Raw genomic sequence first — 22,452 nt, 5'->3', positions numbered from 1 at the left:
ATGCATATGAATAACCTTTAACCAATATTTTAAAGTTTTACACAATGCGTTTATAAAGAGAGGATATCTTCCACACTCGCCATATACAATAGCAGTAGGTGTTTGAGGGCTGACATTCAAGAAACGTTTGCAAGCTGTTAGATGAACCTTTTCTATTTCATAAAATTTATGTATTCCCCAGATTTCTGCCCCATACAGTAATATCGGCTGTATCTGCGCATCAAATATCTTAAAATACACACTGGGGTCTACTATTCCAATTCCATTTAAATTACTTATTACTTCCATTAAAGCCCGCTTACCCCTCAGTGCTAAATCATTGATGCAATTTCTCATCTTAAATGTTGATGAAAATATAACTCCCAATATTTATAAGTATTTAATGTTGTTATTGGTTGGTCATTTAAAAACCACTTTTCATTTTTAGCTAAGCGCCCTCCCCTTCTAAAAACAACAATATTTGTCTTGTCTAAGTTTACTTTTAGACCTGAATATTCAGTGTAATTATGTAGAATATTAAGTTGATTCTGTAAGCCTGGAATTGTATCAGATATAAGAACAACATCATCTGCAAACATAAGTAACATGATTTCTAATAAGTCTGGAAATAACTGCACTCCATATTTACTATATCTAGATATGTCGTCTGATAATTCACTAATGAAAAAAAAAAACAATAAAGGGCTAAGAATACAACCTTGCTTTAAACCAATTGGACAGGCAAAATACTCAGTATATCCGTTATCACTTCTAACACAAGCTGTTACCGAGCTGTAAATACTCATTATAGCAGTTAGCATGTTCCCATGTAAACCAGATTTGAATAAGCGCTTATATAACTTAGAACGGTCAATTGAATCAAAGGCTTTTCTAAAATCAATAAAAGCAACATATAACTTTTTCCTTTTCTTAATTAGACATTTTTCTATAACAGCATGCAAAGTAAAAATATGATCAATCGTAGAGTACCCTTGTCTAAAGCCTGCTTGTGTTTCGGGAACTTTACTCCATATATTTGCCCAGTTCGTGATACGGACATTTAAAATAGATGTATATAATTTACTTAATATACACAATAAAGAAATCCCCCTGTAATTATCTGGGTTTTTGCGATCACCCTTTTTATGTAAAGGAATAACTATTGCTTTCGTCCAAGCCATGGGAAAAACACCTGTGTTAAAAATACTATTAAACAATATCTTTAAAAAAGGCATAATAATATGTATAGATGATTTCTAAAGTTCAACAATTACACCATCTCTACCAACTGACTTGCCATTTTTCAGATGAAAAAGACATGAACTTATTTCCTCATCAGTGATAGCAGACTCAAGAATACAGCGATAGAACCATAGAACGTTCAAAACAACTCGAACAAAACTCTCTTTGTTGAAGAGACACGGTATGTTTATTAGTTACAAGGCTATACATACAAGGCCATCATGGAAGGCCATACATAATAGGCATGTGTGTCAACGATAAATACTCTTTCTGTTGAGTGCTATATTTAAATACAAAACCGAGATTTGCAGATTCATGTTCCTGGCATCCCTGGTTTAGACGTACGGGTGTCCGTGTCTGATGCAGCGACCCTTCAGACCTTCAGGGCATCTTCAAGAGGCAGGACCCGCACTCATTAAGGTCTGGTTTCCAACTTTGTCCTTTCAAACTGACATGGTTTCCCTTAATCGCAGCCACGAACTTGTAGGCCATGAGTTTTGCACTTTATAAAGGAAAGGCGATTTCCACTTTACTTATTACTGTCGCATTTAGATCATACAGTAATACAGACTGACGGACATCACAGGATCATGTTACACTACACATCGCGATATCATGAAATGCTCGGCACTGGTCGTCTACAACAGGACTGTATTTCATTCACAGTGGCAAACGTTCAGACGTTCGGAGTTGAAACACGATGACGTTTACACTCAAAGATATATAAGACGACCTGATTAAATACTTAGAAAGACTTCAAAAATATTTGTCTTCGCCGAACTGTTGGAATACTTTCAACACATTCTGTAGCTGTGGCCATGTTTTGAGACCCTGGACGTTGATTTTGTAAAACTGATTGAACGTTCGATATGTGCGATAGTCCTCGACAGAACGAGTCTGTTAGTCGGCTTGAGTGAGTGAGTGAGTTTAGTTTTACGCCGCACTCAGCAATATTCCAGCAATATGGCGGTGGTCTGTAAATAATCGAGTCTGGACCAGACAATCAAGTGATCAACAGCATGAGCATTGATCTGCGCAATTGGGAACCGATGACATGTGTCAACCAAGCCAGCGAGCCTGACCACCCGATCCCGTTAGTCGGCCCTTACGACAAGCATGGGTTACTAAAGGTTCATTCTAGCCCGGACCTTCACGGGTTTGTTAGTCGGCTGGAAAGGGCAAAGGTTAAAACTAGATTTCGATATGTGTCGAGAAGATGTGAGGTGTTAGGGCATAACGTACCCCACGTTATGATGTTTAGAGTTGTTCCCCCTCAATCCAGAGCGTGGCCCCCACCAGCGGCGTCCAAGTCTGCGTTCCCGTGGCATAATAAAGACGGCATTCTTCTCCATCTACGGTGAAATGTGTACATGACTGGTCGTAACAAATCATTGCACACTTGTTGTGGATTTTCGTTACTATGGTAAAAGATGGCGCCAAGGGTAGATCGGCATCAATGGCTAACAGCCGGTAATTGGGAGTAACTGCAAATATAACAACACAGAATGGAACCAAATTGGTCAAAACATCATTTAAATTTCGCACCACTGTCAAATGAACACTGCAAAGTCGTCGGGTTCTGCTAGTCACGTGAACGCTGCTACACATGAAATGAGATCGAGCTAGTCACGTGAACGCTGCTACACGTGCAATGAGATCGAGCTAGTCACGTGAACGCTGCTACACATGCAATGAGATCGAGCTAGTCACGTGAACGCTGCTACACGTGTAATGAGATCGAGCTGAGATCGAGATCTAGTCACGCGAACGCTGCTACACGTGAAATGAGATCGAGCTAGTCACGTGAACGCTGCTACACGTGCAATGAGATCGAGCTAGTCACGTGAACGCTGCTACACATGCAATGAGATCGAGCTAGTCACGCGAACGCTGCTACACATGCAATGAGATCGAGCTAGTCACGTGAACGCTGCTACACATGCAATGAGATCGAGCTAGTCACGTGAACGCTGCTACACATGCAATGAGATCGAGCTAGTCACGCGAGTGCACGTGAACGCTGCTACGAACGCTGCTACACGTGCAATGAGATCGAGCTAGTCCCGTGAACGCTGGTACACGTGCAATGAGATCGAGCTAGTCACGTGAACGCTGCTACACATGCAATGAGATCGAACTAGTCACGTGAACGCTGCTACACGTGTAATGAGATCGAGATAGTCACGTGTTCACTACATCATGACGAAAGCCATTATGCTTGCACAGTAATTGGCAGTTATTGACATACATATATTTTGTTTGATCACATAAATAAACCCGTATTGATAAATCAATCACCAGTACTGAGATCAATGGTATAACATTTAATTTGAATGCGGTAACATCCTTGATCGATTTAACCACCAATTAATTGAACAAACTGGATAGATCGAGTTATGTAAACGAGTAGCATTGCACTTACCTTGAACCTTGCACCTACCGCATGTACTGAGCAAACAATAACAACCATACTGAATAAGGTCGAAATTTTAAGTTAAAGTTCCACAGCATCTTTGTTAGGAACATCATGATATTTGTCCACGAACAATACAAAATGTATTCCGCATGTTCCAGATATTCCCCCACCTACTGGACAGCGAGCTTCAATCAATATCATCATTTTCGGTCTCCTCTTATTGGAAACATTAACACAAACGTTTCATGATATTTGTCCACGAACAATACAAGATGTGTTTCAGAAATTCCCCCACCTACTGGACAGCGAGCTTCAAATCAATATCATCATTCGAACTGGGAGATGGATTTGGGAGATCGAAAATGATTCACAATTATGAGGCAAACATTTTGTCATACTCATGTCATAAAAAGATGTACTGTAATCAGAGCCAAGAAAGACTATATGTTGGGTTGGGATGATACACAACCTGTCTCCCGTCACTAAGTCATGTCATTGTTTGCTAACCTTTCTTTTCTTGACAGATGACTGAGGCAGTTCTTGTGCACTGTTCCGCCTTCCACCCACGGTACTGGTGGTCATAAACCACACAGAGTTTCCATGACAGGCCTTCCGGTTCACGGAAGTCCAAAGTTTTCCATTTGAACCACGTGACATCACTTCCGTCACTGAACACGTAACCCGTGTCATTAAACTCAATGCCTAACCAGGGGAGACCAATGCTGAGAAGACAAAAAAAAAGATCACAATTTCAGCAAAACGTGAATGTAAGTCAAACATCAACAAACACTGGAGTGTCTCACACTATGGACAAGTAGGTATATAACCTCCCGGGTAACCTTTTCGTGAACACTTGGTATCACCACTAATGTACAGAGATCCATTCATGTAATATTCACCACTGGTTCGCTTGATTCTCGTCTAACGTAATCTGATTCGTCTAATCGTCGCCATTGGTCATTCCGTGGTGTGCCCGTTAAAATTTCAAAAGAAGGCAGATAGCTAAGGGTACAGTAACTCATCTTCTTCCTACTGTGTATTGAGGAAGGTTAATGCTCTTTTAACAACTTTATTCCAATCCATTTCTAATGAAACCTCTAACATCAGAAATTCAGGTTTCAGATCATCTCAACTAAGCCTAATGAAATAGCCCAACATAGCGCATAAGCATAAGCGGATGTTTCGTCTCTGATTGATACTAACCCACGCTTACAAAACGTTAAACAAAATTAGCTGGTTCTGCCTCGAAACGACGTAAATTGTTATTAGACACGATGAATCTAGAGTGTTTGTGATCAGGAATCAGAAGCAAGCGTGCTGCAACCTTCAACAATCACATCATGTATTTCATGACCAGTTGCCTTTGTAACGGCAATTGAGGTATTTCCGATCCGTATCTTCTATGAGGTTCTCTTAAACTCCTGTCTCCCCCCAAAACGCGAAAACAAAACAAAAAAAACACACAATTATGTCAATTGAAAAAAACACGACACGTATATCCTCGTAAATGACTATTGGGATTCTCTTTCAGTTGGTTCTACTTCACTGTACGGTGGAAAATTGCAAATGTTGATCCTTCCCACTAACAATGTGTGAGTTAGTTGGGTATTATACTGCTTTCAGCAATATAGTGGGATTGAGTGACCAGAACTGAACCACATTTCCCCCACTATTTCGACTCTCTGGGTGATGCAGAAATATGCAGTGTTGGTCAGTCTTCACATCCTCTGAAAAGTTCTTGATGGCTTCTTGGTGACTGGGCTGTGCTGGCTGTCCCGTTGCATGATGATGAGCCTAACCAAATGACAGTGCCAGGGTCACCACAACAGTCTTTGCTGCATGTATATATTTTATCTGTAAATAATACTAATAGTTATCGTAATTATGTATTTTTGTCATCTGCTAAAACGACCGAATGATGCTCATAGTACGTGAACAAAACAGTCCAAGGTAAACAGTTTCAGGCTTCTTGGAGTTACTGACCACTGCTGTCAAAGGTACCATCTGTCCTATTTTGGAAGGAATGTTGAAAAGAACTGGAAATCGTGAATCCTTATTGATGCTACAAATCCCAAAACAACCACCTTTGGACATTATATGAAGGAGTCACGCCGTACACGCAAGCTACGTACGTGGAAGCATTGTTGAGCACGTCGATGAAGGCCTCCAGTTCTACTTGGTTCTGCACCTTGGCTACGACCGAGCCCTGTGCGGCACACGCCGCCTTGGCCTCAGTGTACGTCACCACCGACAGGTTGAAGTACACTCCTAACTCTGGAATGGAATAGTTATAGTCCGTTTGGGTTCAAATGAGAACGATGAATGATTAAATATCTCGAAATTGGGATATTGTGCTATTTTCACGCTTCACACCGAGGGGTGACAAACGCCCGGTGGAACAGACCCAACACACATTCAGGTGCAACTCAGCTCAGCCAGGTGAGATAACCCCAGCTAGTCAGGCGCTGTTCCATCAGCCGTTTGTCTTAAACAACTTTTTCCGTGATCGATCAAAAAACGTCAGATTTCAGGTCCTGTTGGGAACAGATGTTTCAGAACCATGTGTCTTATTTATGTTTTGTGCACTTATCCTAATTTCAAGTTCTTTAATCAGTTGTCGTTGTCATTTGAACCCAAACGGACTATACATTGCAAAATCATAACCTTGATTACATTGTTTAATTTCTTGTCAGCTAAAATGGTACTTATTTAGATAATATATCTATAATTAATGATGAATAATTGGGAAATAAGTATGCTGAAAGCATGGTAGTGAGTGAACATCTTACCTGATCTATCTTGGTACTTAATACACAAATTGTTTGCTTGTAGAATGGTAGACACTAAATATTGCAACTTATTTGTAAACAACTCTCACGATTCATTTAATTCGAGTTGCAATTTCATAAGACCTTTCAATATATATCTTATGTTATTGGGTGTACAGCTGAACAATGCTCACGTAATTGTTTTGGGGATGTCGTCACTTATGTTTAATCATTGATGTTTTGTGAACTGGTTATCTGGTCCAACAACAGTGCACGTGGCAACCGCTTGTCGATATCGCAAACAGGAACATTACAAACTTCATTGCCAGTCGGCTATTAATAGTAGCATCTCTCTTATAAGAAGTAGAGCAAACATTGTTATTGGCTTGTATTGGCATAGGTATTGGCAGCTCTGACAATTAACCAAGATTCTCTACCAATAGCCCTGACCGATTATTTTCAAAAATACTTATTTATGGCGTGGTTTCTAATTGCCTGAAGACAACGCTTGACGACAAGATGTATCTGATCTTAATAATGGGCCCGAAGCTGGTCAAAGCATTTGCTAGTTTGGTTGATTCTGGGACTCAAACTCACCAGCATGGATTGTGATACGATTAAAGCGTGGAATTTAACATTGATCCAGGCACTTTTCGCTTACTAGCGCGGCGCCTTAGACGGCGCGCCCTCGCTCGACTAGTCAATCCAGTGATCGATAGTATGAACAACAAGCCATCCGAACATGGTACAATGACATCATATAGCTACCAAACTTGACCACCTGGCCTCCTTTTACGCCCAGTTCAAGTTAATTCTAGCCCTACACACCAGCGGATTAGCAATGTATGCCCTTTACAGTTATGTTTCCAATACTCCCTCAGATGACAATTCAGTAAGTCAACACCCAGTACCCAGCCATCTCCACTATATTGTGTTTGAAACGTTTACTATATTATAATTACTTTACATATCAATATAGCCCGGTAGAATACAAGACGGTTTTATAACTCTCTTGACTTCTACTGAGGACGTGATGGTGGTTACCATAACAACTGGGTCTAGATTAGCACCGCGACCTTTGCTTTAGTGTATTACGGAACAAAATCTGTTGCGTTTTGGCGAATGTCTTCTGCTTGGGTTCAAACCTGTACCAGGTTTTCGTTTTTTTATACAATTACTTTAAAAGTGATAACTTTCTTTTGCCCGGTAGCTTATATTGAACTGATAACGTGAACGCAATTCCAACAAACAATGAACTGCTGGCAAGGTCAACATGCTGTAATATTTATGGTAAGGTGAACACATTACGACATTGGGATGTTACCTCCGCAGATAGTCAGGTATATGTCATGACAGTAGGTAGAGAGCCACGTGTTGTCGGTGTTGCGCTCCACTTTGACGCACCTCTTCGTGGCCTCGTCCCGTGGCTCCAGTGGAGCGGACACGTTCAGCCAGTCTGACCACGTGATAGGCTGTCCGGAAGTAAGAATGTGCTTTCCTTGTCCCGAGTCATAGGTGACGTCAATCCACGGATCACTTTCCCTGAAGACACAAATGTATCATGACGAATGGTGGACACATTAACGATTTTAAGGAGGCTTTGCTGTCGCGAGGTCGTCGCGATGTCATCTTACGTAAGGCGTCAGTGTTGTCGCGGTCATCGTTTTGTACTCTAAAATTACACAAGCGAGCCCGTCACGTTTAAATTCCGTGATTTTGTTTTATTTTAGATATAAAACCTTAAAACTGATTTATAAAATGGAATAGCATTTATTGAAGCATTCGTTACCCACTCGTGTTATTCCGGGACAAGCCGAAGGTTACGGAAAGGGGCGAGTGGTGACGAATGTTTTCGAAGCTGAACCTAAAATGTAGGTTCTGAGATGAGAATTATTCAAATGTACTTTTTCATGTCTCTATATAAAGATGACGTACCTAGGAAATCCAACTTACATGTTACTTGACGACATAAACGCATCCAACGTGGCCTTCTCCTCCAACGACTGTACCGTAAGTAGTTTCTGGTTAATGGCGATGCAGACATCCCTGGCATCTGCATGTTCCTCTGCCGGAAGCACGACATAACTGGCCGCTACAGCATAGTACAGAATTAACACACCACTTACATGTATAAGATAAAGTTCATCTATGTAGGAATCACATAGTTAATTCCATATGAATGTTAATTATGTTCGTTGTATAACGCTCACTCAGCAATATCCGAGCTACAGGACGGCGGTGTGAAATAGTCGATGCTGAACCAGTAATTAACAACAATCTGGCCTCCCGTTAGTCTCCTTTAAAAATCATGTCTGTGTTACTTCTAATCCTTATTCCACCAGTTGGGAATCCCGAGGGGTAGCCCAATAGTTGAAGCGCCCGCTCATGACGTACAAGGGTACAATGGGTGAAACCCATTTCTGGTGTCCCCCGCCGTGATATTGCTGGAATATCGCTAAAAGCAGCGTAACACTATGGTGGTGTATGGTCCTGTTTATAGAGCCCTGGTCACAAAGTTGAAGTTGAGTTGAAGTTAAGCAACGTTGAGCACGGAGAGTCCTTGGACGGGTGACGGTGTTTGGCAGCTTGACTCCTGAGAGTTTCTAGGACTTCAGTCCTGCCCCACAACGAAGCACATGTGGCAAGTGAGTTTGTTCACAATTGCCTGTGTTCACCCAGCAGCAAATGGGTATCCGGTGGGATACGTCAAGTCAAAGTCAAAGATATTTATTGTACTTAAGGCCTCCGGCTCATATACAAGTAATACAAGGATATATACAACACATGTTACAGACATTTCACAAAGAAATTAGAGTTCAGATAAGATATTGCTTCTAAGGGTAACATCATGTTTTACATGAAGCGCTTGATTACGTATTACATTTTCAATTTTTGGAGGATAGAATGGAAACAAAGGCAGTTGAAGGATATTTTAACAGATAATTATTTGGGATATAATGTTTTCTTAAATCAGCGTAATGTGGGCATACAAAAGCGAAGTGAATTTCATCTTCTACAGTGGAGTTACATAATGGACAAATCCTTAAACAACACAGCTTTATGAAAATCAACAATTTCTCAAATGCATTCATATGTAGGTGAAATGCATCTTTTTCTGAAGAGTTAAATTGTCCTATTTTCGTCCATGCCGAAATAAACAAAAAACAACGATTTATATGTCCAAAAGAAAGGTTGAAATAAAATTCTGCTTTAAGGCAAAGATAAACCATTTGAAGTCACCATTTTTCAATTATTAAAACAAGAAACAACTGTTGTAGAGTCTGAAAATTGATCATTCCTATGATTTCAGTCTTTTAAAACATTTTCTGCTGATTAGTGAAAACAAGTGAAACGTGTCCTTGATTTTGTGAAAAAGTGTTTAGGAACATCTAAAATTAGTTTTGTTAACATGTTTGTTTGCAAAGCAACATTTTTCCATTTTCTGTTTACACAGAATGTCATGTCAATCGCCAAAAACGCAGCAATATTCAAGCAGTATTTGCATCCATTTCACGTTTAAATGATTCTATAGGGTATAAAGAAAGCATAGAATGCATGATATGATACACAAGTACGAGAAATATGCCACGATTAACAGTTGAAGAGAGGGAAAGAGCCATTAAGATGGTGCAGATAGGGTCGACATACAATGCTGTTGCCAACGCCCTCGGATGTCACCGTATCACGGTTATAAGACTTATTCAGGGCTACAGACAGACTGGGTTCACCGTAGACAGATCAAGAAGAGGACGCCCACGCATTATCCAGCTGAAGATAGGTACCTCAGTCATTAATGAAAAATATATTTTCGGGGTTAAAATTCCTAAATTCTACATTCCTAGTTCTAAACATAACAACAAATTAATTGTTGGTTTTCATACTTGCAATTCTGAGACATTACTGTTTACATGACAATAATGCTTTACGATGAACGTGGTGACACCGCTAACTATTTCTAAAGGTATTGTTTTGGTTTTTGTGCAGAAACTTAGCATTCAGAATCTAAAAGTCTATTTAGTTTATCTAGGCTTTCTCCCCAGAATGACTGTAAACTATCTTTTATTGAACTATTAGCCACTAGTATCACAATCTTGGGATCCGGATTTTTGCCTTATTATGAGGACACACACAACACAGTTGTAAATAACGAGTTTTTAAATTATAGTCCTCTTGAGTGTTTTGTTCATTCCATAACCTTGTAAGTAGAATAGTTTTATCTATAGGCAATAAATATACTGTGGGTTGGCTGAAAAGCCAGGGATGCTACCCATAAGGTTGGTATCGGAAGAAACGTTATTCTTTCTGCTTTGTTTCATGTTTTACACTTATAGAATCACTTTGTCTTCCACTCACTGTCATGTTTACAAAAGAAAACTGGGTCATAACATTGTACATGGACTATGTAAAATCACAGGGAAGAATTATATAAATACTTCGCAATGGTAGATAGAGTAAAAATATTATGTTCAAACTGTCAAGGGTTAAATAATGAAAAGAAAAGAATAGATGTGTTTAGAAATTTTAAAGAGAAAAATGGACATATTTATTGCATCCAAGATACTCATTTCACAAGAAATATGGAGCAAAAAATGAAAACAGAATGGGGGTCAGAAATTCGTTTGTGTTCTTTTAACAGTCAATCAAGGGGGGTTGCAATTCTGTTTCAAAACAATTTCGACTTTCACATACTTGATGAAATTTATGACAACGAAAACGGAAATTACATGATTCTCAAAATAAAGTCGAGCGATGATATCTTTACTATTACCAATATATATGGTCCAAATGTGGATACGCCATAATGTTATACAAATATTAAAAACTTAATCAACAAGCTTGACTGTGACACAAATATTTTGTGTGGCGATTTTAATCTCGTACAAAATCAGGATATAGATACATGCAATTATAAACACATTAATAATCTAAAAGCCCCAAAAGTTGTTGTCGATATGCTAGAGGAACTTAACCTTTACGATTCTTGGCGCGAAGCTAACTTGAACACCAAAAGATACACCTGGAGAAAAATCGAAACCTCTGAAACAAGCCAGATTAGACTTCTTTTTAATTAGTAGAAACCTCGAGAAATCTGTGATGTCATCGGATATACTGACAGGTTACAGATCTAATCATTCACTGATAGCAATAGAACTCCAATTCACTAAACTTGAAAGGGGACGTGGGTTCTGGAAGATTAACAATAGCTTGTTACATGATCCAGAGTATGTCAGCAAAGTTAAGAAAACAATTAGAGATACATTCGATGAATACAGTAGAGTTGATACAGAAAGGGAAAAACATTTAACTATAAATGACCAGCTGTTCTTCGAAGTACTTTTGTGTAATATCCGAGGTTCAAATATAAAATATTCCTCTATAAAGAAACGTGAAAGGTTGAAAGAAGAAAATGAAATTAACGATTCACTTGAGAAACTTGAAATTTCGTTAGATGATAAAATTCAGGACAAAAAAAGGAAAATATTCTTAAGGAGATAGATGAACTTAAAGACAGGCAATTAGAGATACATAAAGTAAAAACGGAGGGAATTATGATTAGGGCTAAATCGAATTGGCAAGAAAAAGGAGAGAAACCAACGAAATTTTTTCTAGCTCTGGAAAAACAGAAATTCGTAGACAAAGCGATAATAAAACTGAATGATGATAATTCTGTACTCACCGATACTGAGGATATTATTAAACATGTTCATTGTTATTACAAAAAATTGTATTCTAGTCAAAGCTCAAAAGATATCAATCTTCAGGACTTGTTTAAAGAATCAAATATTCCCAAATTATCAAATGAAAATTCTCTATCACTTGAAGGAGAACTCAAATATGATGAAGTTCTTAATGCTCTGAAAAAGATGAAAAATAGCAAAAGTCCCGGACCTTCTGGTTACACATCCGAATTCTTTAAATTCTTTTGGAAGGATATTCATACATTTTTGATAAACTCGTTGAATTATGCGTATCTAAATGGGGAATTATCGGTCAGCCAAAAACAAGGCCTTATTACATGTTTACCAAAAAAGGAAAAGTCTAAAGAATACATAAAAAACTATAGACCCATATCCCTACTAAATATATCATACAAAATAGCATCAGCAACAATCGCAGCTCGTATAAAAAATATACTACCAACTATAATTAGTGAGGATCAAAAAGGATTTATGAAAGGGACATATATTGGCGATTGCACTAGACTTGTAGCAGATATAATAGAATACACCGAACAATTGAATATACCAGGTTTACTTTTACTAATCGACTTTGAAAAAGCTTTTGACTCTGTTGAATGGAAATTTATTTAGAATTGTCTAGATTTTTTTAATTTTGGACCTTCTATTACACATTGGATTAAGACTTTTTACAATGATATAAAGTCAAGTGTTCTAGTAAATGGTTTTTCCAGTAATTTTTGTAATATTTCGAGAGGATGTAGACAAGGTGATCCACTTTCGCCATATCTATTCCTTATCTGCACAGACATTTTGGTACACATGTTGAGGGAAAATAAAAATGTAAAGGGTATTAAACTTCTTGATATTGAATATTTATTAACGCAATTTGCAGACGACACAACACTTATTCTTGATGGAACGGAAAAATGCTTTCAAGCAACCTTGGGTTTACTTAATCAATATGCTGAATTTTCTGGCCTTAAAATAACATAGAAAAAACTACAATAATATGGATTGGTTCTATGCAATACTCAAGCAATCAATACTGTAAGACTTTCAAACTAGATTGGTCCCAAAGACCCTTTACTTTACCCGGAATTCAGTTTCAACACAACCAGGCTGAAATGGTTGAAATAAATTATAAAGACAAACTAAAACAAGTTGATAAGACAATGACGATGTGGTTAAGAAGAGACCTTACTCCATTTGGCAGAATTGCTGTTCTTAAAAGCCTTATATTGCCTTCCCTAAATCATCTGTTTACTATGTTGCCAAATCCAAGAAGTGATACCATTCAAAATCTACATAAAAAATGTTTTAAATTCGTTTGGAAAGGAAAACCCGACAAGATCAAGCGAAACACGATTATTCAATCGAATAAAGAAGGGGGGCTAAATGTACCTCTAATTCTTGAATCAATACAAGCTCAAAAACTCTCCTGGCTGCGCAGAACATTTGTTAAACATTCTAACATATCAAATCTTATAGATTTTGCTATTCCAACAAAACGTCTTCACCCAACAGAGATGGGATCAAACTACTTAAAACACACTATTATCCCAAATATCAGTAATGTTTTTTGGAGTGATGTTTACGAAGCGTGGGCAAATATGCAATCTTTACAAATAAATGATGACGTTGATACAGAAACTTCACAACAGTATATATGGGCAAACGACAATATTACCGTAGGTCAAAAACCTATTATTTATAAACATTACTTGAAGGGAAATGTTAAATTCATTAATGATCTACTGAAATTTTTTTTTCTTACCTATGAAGAGTTTATTTCCCAATATAATATTAAGACAATTTTTTTAGAATATAGGTGTATCATTAACTCCATAAAATCCTAATTACTTTCGAAAGAACTAACCCTGTGCAAAGTAGAGGAGGCATTTATTCCTAATAATATACATATGCTCTAGAGGGACGTAAAGGATGCAAGATTTCTACTCTGTCTTGCTAAGGAAATATACATTAAAAGAAAAGCTAAATAGTCAACTTAAATGGGAAAGGGATATCAACGTACATATATCAGAACAACTCTGGAAAGTTTTTAACTATGTACCTTTCAGAACAACTTGTAACACACAATTCAGATGGCTTCAATACAAAATTGTCCAAATAATCATTACAACAAAGAAGGATTTATTTAACTATAAACTGACACAATCCGCTTCTTTTACATTCTGTAAGGTTAAAATGGAATCAATTATCCACGTATTTTGTGAATGTGTACATGTGAAAACGTTGTGGCAGCAACTAAAAGCCTGGATTGAACAAGTAATAGGCACAAAATTAACTCTGGATGCAAAACATATCATTGTTTGATATAAAGAAAAAAGAAATGATGTACTAAACCTTATTATCATCGCAACAAAACTATATATATATGCAAAGAGATGTTCCAATTCGCATCCACAGATTGCTGGATTAAAACATTATCTACACAACTTGTATCAAATTGACAAATGTGCTGCCTTTTCGCACTGCAACTATGGTAAATTCTTCACCTTTTGGTCATCTTGCCATAACCTCTTCACATAAATTGCAACAACAAATGTATTCTTATAGCCTACGGATTATCTACCACCTATGTCCTTGTTTTATAATATTTACATGTACCACAAATGCATAAATTATGTACCCACTATAAAGAAATAAAGTGACAACAAAAAAAATTCCTAAATTCTGGGAAACTGACGTCACTTTAATAAGAGCCTTCTTAGCATGTAATTTCAGATCTATAACACTCTTTTCAATGTTCATGGTATGGGAAAACACTAGTCCGAGATACGTATGGCGATTAAGAAAAGATAATTGTTTGTCATTCAAAAAACATTTTTCTTTAGAGGCGACAGGTCCACCTCTTCTAAAAGTTTCAAAATTAACAAATAATTTCCATTTATTTGTATAACGTTCCCAAATATTTAGTTGGTTTTGAAGACCGACGATAGTATCTGACACTAAAATTACATCATCGCCAAGAAGGGGGATAAAAATTTCAATCACATCTGGAAACATTTGCACACCATGTTTACCTGAATTAGAAATATCACAATACAGTTCGCTTATTAAGAAGGAAAACAATATAGGGCCTTAATACACCCTTGCCGAACTCCCATGGGCAGTCGAAAAAATCGGTGACATCATCACCACAACGAACACATGATTTAATATTCAAGTACATAGATTTTAAAATGGAATACATTTTCACTTGTAATCCAGACTTTCGAAAGCAGTGCCATAATTTACAACGATCCACAGAGTCAAAAGTCAACAAATGCTACATAAAGTTTGTGTTTACTATGCGATAGACACTTTTGTATTATTGCATTTAGTGTAAAGATCTGGTCAACAGTTGAATAATCTTTTCGAAAACCCGCCTGTCATTCAGGAATGAAGTTTCTTAGATTTGACCAGTTTGAGATTCTGTCGTTTAAAACAGTTGTAAATATTTTCCCAATAACATTCATTGAAGATATGCCTCTGTAATTATCAGAATTGTCTTGAGCCTCCTTTTTATGTATAGGGACGATAATTGAACGAGACCATATTTCTGGAAACGAGCCGCTTTCAAATACAGTATTAAAACACTTATGGAGGAAGGGCATTAAATCGACTTGAGAACATTTTATCATTTCGATAAAAATATTGTAATAAGAAAGCAAATGGTACCTCATCTGAAACCATCAAGGGAAGAGTGGATGACTGCGTTTATTAAAGGTGACTTTCTCTTCATTGATGATGTAAATTTGTCTGTGGACAGTGCTGGAACTCTTCTCCGTTCGTCTGTTACTCACATGTCGGGTCACGATGACCGGAATGCTAGTGTATTGTAGCAAAGAGGCCTTGACCTTAGTACTGCTATTGACAAGAAAGTGCGTGCATCTCGAACTCGCCGCTGATAACAAACCTGTTATGTTGGAATGTAAATGGTCTCTTCAGCAAAATTAACAACCCTGACTTTATGCACTTCATTTCTGAACATTTGATAATATGCTTAACCGAAACTTGGGCTAAAACTGATGAAGATTTTAATCAACCATTTTACAGCTTTCCAGTCGGTGAGACCTAACCGTAAAGTTCAAGGACGATATAGTGGTGGTGTTGTCATCTATGTAAACAAGATTATTTCATCTCTCTTTACCCGAATTCATGATGAGTGGATGGCCTCTGTTTTCCTTGTTTCAAAAGATACTATAAAATCAAATAAAATACTTATCTTGGGATGTGTTTACATAAGACCAGAAACACCCACTTGTAATGATAACATGGAACGTATTGAAAATTATATTGTCATACTAAAGGAAGAACTTCCTAATTGTGACTTTATTATTTGTGGCAACTTCAACAGCCGTACGGGTACCGAGTTGGACTATATTTGTTTTGAAAATGCCGATTTTCTACCGCTAGATGAAGGCACATATGAGGAGTTTGATGCTCTACCATTGTTTCCTAACCGTAAAAACAAAGACCAAGTTGTGAACAATTATGGAAGAGATATCCTAGAATTGTGTAAAATATTTGGATTGTATTTATTAAATGGCAGGTTTTCTGACGAAGGTGACTTTACATACATAGGCCCAACAAGGTACAGTACACCAGATTATGTCTTAGTTTCAGCATCTTTGTATCACTGTGTGGAGGACTTTAGAGTTGTGTCTCGTACAGATTCGGATCATCTTCCCCTCACAGTATTACTTTCCCCGTTGTTTACCGTGGACGTGCCAGCTCCGGAGGATTATGTTAGTAACAGTAATCGACGCAGGTTTAAATGGAACCATGATAAGTCAAAACAATATTGTGAAAACATGACAAGTGAAAGTTCAACGGATATGTTTAATAAGTTTATTGACATGTTACATGTTGATATTGATAAAGCATTGGATATTCTACAGTGTATATTTCAAACATGTGGAAGTGAAATGATATGTATTCAACCGAATTCTATCCCTGCTAAAGGACAGCCCGACTGGTTTGATGAGCAATGTCGTACTCTCAAGAGAGAAAAATACAGATGTCTAAATATGTTTAGAAAACAGTCCACTAAAGAAAACTATAACCGGTATAAGTGCAGCAGAACTAACTTTAAATATACCTGTAGAGCCAAGGAAGAACGCTATAAACATTCAATAATTCAAGCTATACATGATGCAGCAAGCTCCAGTGACTGTACTGTGTTTTGGCGTCTTGTGAAAAAGTATATTACAAATCGTTCATCTGAGTCTGTTATCTGCCCTTCAGTATGGGCTGATTACTTCAAGAACCTATTAAATCCTAAACAACCTGATGATGGCGGTTTTGCAGAGGACATTAAAGCTTACTTTAACAATCATGACTGTAATACATGTGCAGAATGTTGTGTTGAAGATGATATTCTTTCAATAGACTTTAACGATCAGGATGTTATTAATGCTATAAGAAATTTGAAATGTAACAAATCCCCGGGTGATGATGGTATCCCAGCAGAATTTTTTAAAACTGCTGAAGGTGTCCTTGTGCCATATTTAGTTATACTCTTTAATAAGATATTACACACTGGATATTACACTACATCTTGGTCTACTGGTATTATTATGCCACTACATAAAAAGGCAGCAAGTGTAATCCGAATAATTTTAGAGGAATTTCCTTATTAAATGTGATAAGCAAAATTTTTCTACAGCTTTGAATAAAAGATTATTATTTAGAGTTCTGTGAACTGGTTGGTGAATACCAAGGAGGCTTTAAAAAGGATCACTCGACTGTTGACAGTATCTTTATTCTTCAGGCTATTGTTCAGAAATATATTACTCGTAAAGGAGGTAAACTATATGTTGCTTTCATAGATTTTTGTAAGGCCTTTGATATGGTAAACAGGCACAAATTATTATATGTTCTTTTACAAAACGGAATCCATGGTAAATTTTTACTTTGATACAAAATATGTACAGAAATGTTAAAGCCACTGTATCTTATGATTTTGGTAGAAAATTAACTGAATATTTTGATAGCTCCTGTGGAGTTCGTCAAGGTTGTGTCCTCAGCCCTGTGCTGTTTTCTTTGTTCATTAATGAACTCAAACTGTCATTAGAAAATAAATTTCAGGACGGTATATTTATATCCGAAAAAATGTTAAACATTATTGCATTGTTGTTTGCAGATGATCTGATTTTGGTTGCTGACTCTGTAGTTAAACTTCAACGTCGTCTTGATGCTTTGCATATGTATTCTTACAAATGGGGTATGGATATTAAGATTGATAAAAGTAAAATTATTGTTTTTAAGATGGGTGGCCCTCTATCAATGCATGAAAAATGGCTGTATAATGGTACTCCAATGGAAACTGTGAATGTCTATAAGTATCTTGGTCTTATGGTAACGCCTAAACTAATTTGGACTAGAGCATGTAAAAACCTCTCTGAACAAGCTAGTAAAGCACTTTGGCCTGTTAAATCTTTACGGTATAATATGTGCTTTTCTGATGCTATATTTTTATAAGAAGATTGTTCAAATTCTTACATATGGCGCTGAGATCTGGGGTTTCTCTCAAAAGAGAGAATATTGAAATTATCCATCGTAAGTTTTGCAAATTCGTGTTACAAATTGGTTACAGATCTCCTAATGCTGTTGCTTATGGTGAAAGCGGACGACCCCATCTGTCAAATGTCTATTTTGTAAAATGCATCAAATATTGGATAAGATTATTACACATGCACCCAGATAGATACCCTTATCAATGTTATCGATTTTTATTGTCAATTGAATCTAGAAAACGCCCAACATGGGCAAGTTATGTAAAGCATTTATTGTTTAGACATGGGTTTGGAATTGTATGGAACACACAATCTGTTGGTGATCCAAAGATATTTTTATGTAAATTTATTGAAAGAATTAACGATTGTTTCCACCAAGAGTGGCATTCATCTCTTCTTGACAGCAAATCACTGTGCTTTTACTACTCTCATAAATCTTTGCTGAACTGTGAAAAATATCTCCTGTCTAATATTAGTAATGATAATAAACGTATTTTTACAATGTTTAGATCAGGATGTAATATACTCGGTATTCAGTTAATCAGGAAAGGTCTTGCTACTGTCAATGACAATGTTGCATTATGTAAGCATTGTAAAGCTGTTGAAGATGAAGCTCATGTTATATACAACTGCAAGTTTTATGAGAGTCTTCGGCAACGTCTTATTCCAAAGACATCAAGTGGACACTACGTCTCCATTCAAAGTCTCTGTACATCCGTAGATATTAATATCATTAACAACTTTGTGAAATATTTGAAATATGTTTATTCTGAGAAACATTGTTAGCAAACACGTTTCTTCGATCCATACTATGTACTCATTTGGTAACTCAAGAACCATACTATGTATTATTTTGTATTGTAGGTCGTATGGTCTATATGCAAATATGTCCAAAGACATCAAGCGGGCATAACGTCTCCATTCAAAGTCTCTGTACATCTTCTGATATTAATATCATCAACAACTCTGTGAAATATTTGAATTACGTTTATTTTGCGAAACATTGTTAGCAAACTCGTTTCTTCGATCCATACTATGTACACATTTGGTAACTCAATAACTGTTTCATGTACTTTCTTGTACTGTAGGTCGTATGGTCTTGTATGCAAATATATTATGTCCAAAGTCATCAAGTGGGCATTACGTCTCCATTCAAAGTCTTTGTACATCCACAGATATTAATATCATTAACAACTCTGTGAACTTTTTATTTTTAAATACGTTAACTCTGCGAAACATTGTTAGCAAACTCGTTTCTTCGATCCATTCTATGTACACATCTGGTAACTCAACAAATATATTATGTACTATTTTATACTGTAGGTCGTATGGCCTCACATGCAAATAATTCGCTCTCTCTCTCTCTCTCTCTCTCTCTCATCAACTGATATTTGTGTTTCCAGAATCATTTGATCAACAGTATCATAGTCATTCGAAGAGATAATATCATCATCGAAGGAATAGCCATCAATTTGAAAAACAGCATCGTTAGAAAAAAACTGTCTTGAAATGCGTAATCCATTCACATGTCGAAATATTACTTTTAGGAACTGGTCTCTTTCTAAATGAACGAATCTGTTTCCAGAACATAACATGATTGTGGATAGAATCATTCTGTCTGTTCAGTCTTTGATTACACAGGTTAGATTTCAGTTTTCTACATAAAGCTTTGTATTTGTTTCTCATGTCACAAAAAAATAATTTCTGTTGCTCTCCGAGCGTCTACAACGAAAACTTCTAAGTACCTTGCGCCTGTCTCGTCGTTAAGTTTTACACTCGTCACTTAAGGGTGTTTTATAGGTTTAATTAAACGGCTTAGCCTTTTTCTTCATACAATCTGCTGAATCTAATATGGCATGAACAAACCCATCTAAAGCTCCGTTTAGATCATACTCAAGTTTTGATAAGAGACAGTCATTATAACATGAAATCTTACTTTTCAAATTATCCAAAACAAAATTTTGCAAAAGGAGTCGTTCCAAACAATCTTTTTCTTCAGAATCATCAATATGGTTTTTATCACTTGAGTTGTTCATGTTTGGAAATTGAAAAGTCAGTTCTAATGGTTAATGATCAGAATCTACTCTGTCTCCAATATTCAACAAGTTAATAAATTGGAAGAAGTCTGGTGAACGAATAAAATAGTAATTGACACTTGATCCCTGTGGCCCATGAAACGTATATTCATCTTGTGAGTCTCCATATACTCTACCGTTCGCTATGAATAAGTTGAAGGTATAGCATAAAGCTAATAACATATTACCAAAATTATTAACAACAGTGTCGTGAGAATTACGATCATCAATAGGATAGTTGTCATCATCCCGGATTCGAACCATGACTCTCAGCACCCTGACTCTAAGCACCGCATCCCTTTCATGCCATCCATGGCATGTAAGCAAGACACCGCGCTCATGACATCCATGGCATGTAAGCACTTCACCCCGCTCATGACATCCATGGCATGTAAGCACTACACCCGCTCATGACATCCATGGCATGTAAGCACTACATCCGCTCATGACATCCATGGCATGTAAGCACTACACCCGCTCATGACATCCATGGCATGTAAGCACTACACCCCTCTCATGACATCCATGGCATGTAAGTACTACACCCCTCTCATGACATCCATGGCATGTAAGCACTTCGTACTGGTACGGTTCTTAAACCCGCGCCACTTTCCGCTGATGCATTGAAATTTACTAAAAGCGGTTTAAACTCACCCAATCTTACTTTACATGTACATTATACGCTGAATACACATAATGTGAAACATGTGGTATAAAGTCTGGATTTTACCTGGCACGAATACCCCCAGGATCAACAGTACCGAGGCAGACATCGGGTGATGGATGAGCGTCATCGTCGACAGGACCTACATCAACGAGGTGTGCTTGTACAATGCATTGATCTCCCCGGGTTCTCGACAACTCCCAAGGCCAACCTAGAGGGAGTGGTGATCTATTGACCAGCACTCGAACAACACTTGCTCCTTTTTTTTACATGAGCTGGCGATGTGGAATTATATCGTCTGCATAAACTGTGCAAATATTTGATCTGACTTGCAAGTGAGAGCTCGCAAACATTATTTCAGTAATGTCTGTGACATTAATTACGACGGCCTCTACACGTGTGCCATTAAATATTAAATTTTTTATTTAACTTTTAATGACGTAACCCTGATCAAACATTCCTTGAAAGGGCAATTTCGATTGTACATGAAACCTTTTGACTAGACACGACAGTATACCTGACGGAAACTTGAGAGAGTAGACACATGAAACTTGAATACATCTCCCTTATAAAATCTTTGTTTAGTCACGTATTTCCTGTCTGTAACCGACCGATCAGCCTCAAATATATGTTGCATAGATGAGCTCGCATTAACAGTGTCCAACCCACTCCACGCCCAGGTCTCAGCTGTTTAAGGACGTGCAGTGTTACGCCTCTTAGCCGTGCGGGGATCTGCTGGTCGTTATATAATTAGTTCAGATCTCACCTTCATCCTGCTTATGCAGATTCGAGTATCATCACTATACCCTTGTCGTGGGTATGCACGCCATAATATAACACCTTTCATACTGCGTGAAACACGACTTTCTTTTAGATCCTAAACAAGAGACACTTTTCTAGGAAGCAAATATATTTGCCTAAATACTTAGTTTACAATTTTCAAAGTGCATTCTCTGTATTGATTTGATCAACACATGCTTTCGAGAAATATTGTCTACATCTCTAAAGAAAGAGTATACACATTAATGATTACATTATAAAACACTTTATTGATAAGATATTGATCTACACTTACATCCTTTTCACATAATAGAACACTCGTTCAG

General features: G+C 37.3%; 1 protein-coding gene across 1 annotated transcript; it reads right to left on the bottom strand.

Annotated features, from left to right (window-relative positions):
- Positions 1-980: 980 nt before the first annotated feature.
- LOC124286430 lies at positions 981-21,657 on the bottom strand. The gene is made up of 7 exons (XM_046722807.1): positions 21,413-21,657; positions 8,359-8,497; positions 7,730-7,947; positions 5,770-5,911; positions 4,145-4,359; positions 2,464-2,705; positions 981-1,723 (listed from the first exon to the last, which is right to left on the bottom strand). Exons 1-6 carry the CDS (start codon positions 21,474-21,476, stop codon positions 2,479-2,481), a joined length of 1,005 nt encoding a protein of 334 aa, XP_046578763.1. The 5' UTR covers positions 21,477-21,657; the 3' UTR covers positions 981-1,723; positions 2,464-2,478.
- Positions 21,658-22,452: the final 795 nt, after the last annotated feature.

This window comes from Haliotis rubra, unplaced genomic scaffold (assembly GCF_003918875.1).
Source record: "Haliotis rubra isolate DU_JTF1 unplaced genomic scaffold, ASM391887v1 Scf382, whole genome shotgun sequence".
NCBI lineage: Eukaryota > Metazoa > Mollusca > Gastropoda > Lepetellida > Haliotidae > Haliotis > Haliotis rubra.
The sequence above is the reverse complement of the archived record's forward strand: the minus strand, read 5'-3'. Positions and strand labels throughout refer to the sequence as shown.

Excerpts from the sequence above, each read along its gene's own strand:
- LOC124286430 (XM_046722807.1), bottom strand. The coding sequence starts at position 21,476 with ATGACGCTCATCCATCACCCGATGTCTGCCTCGGTACTGTTGATCCTG. Across the intron at positions 8,498-21,412 it reads CCTGGGGGTATTCGTGCCAG|CGGCCAGTTATGTCGTGCTT; the intron begins GTAAAATCCAGA and ends ACTATGCTGTAG. Across the intron at positions 2,706-4,144 it reads CATCTGTCAAGAAAAGAAAG|TTACTCCCAATTACCGGCTG; the intron begins GTTAGCAAACAA and ends TTATATTTGCAG.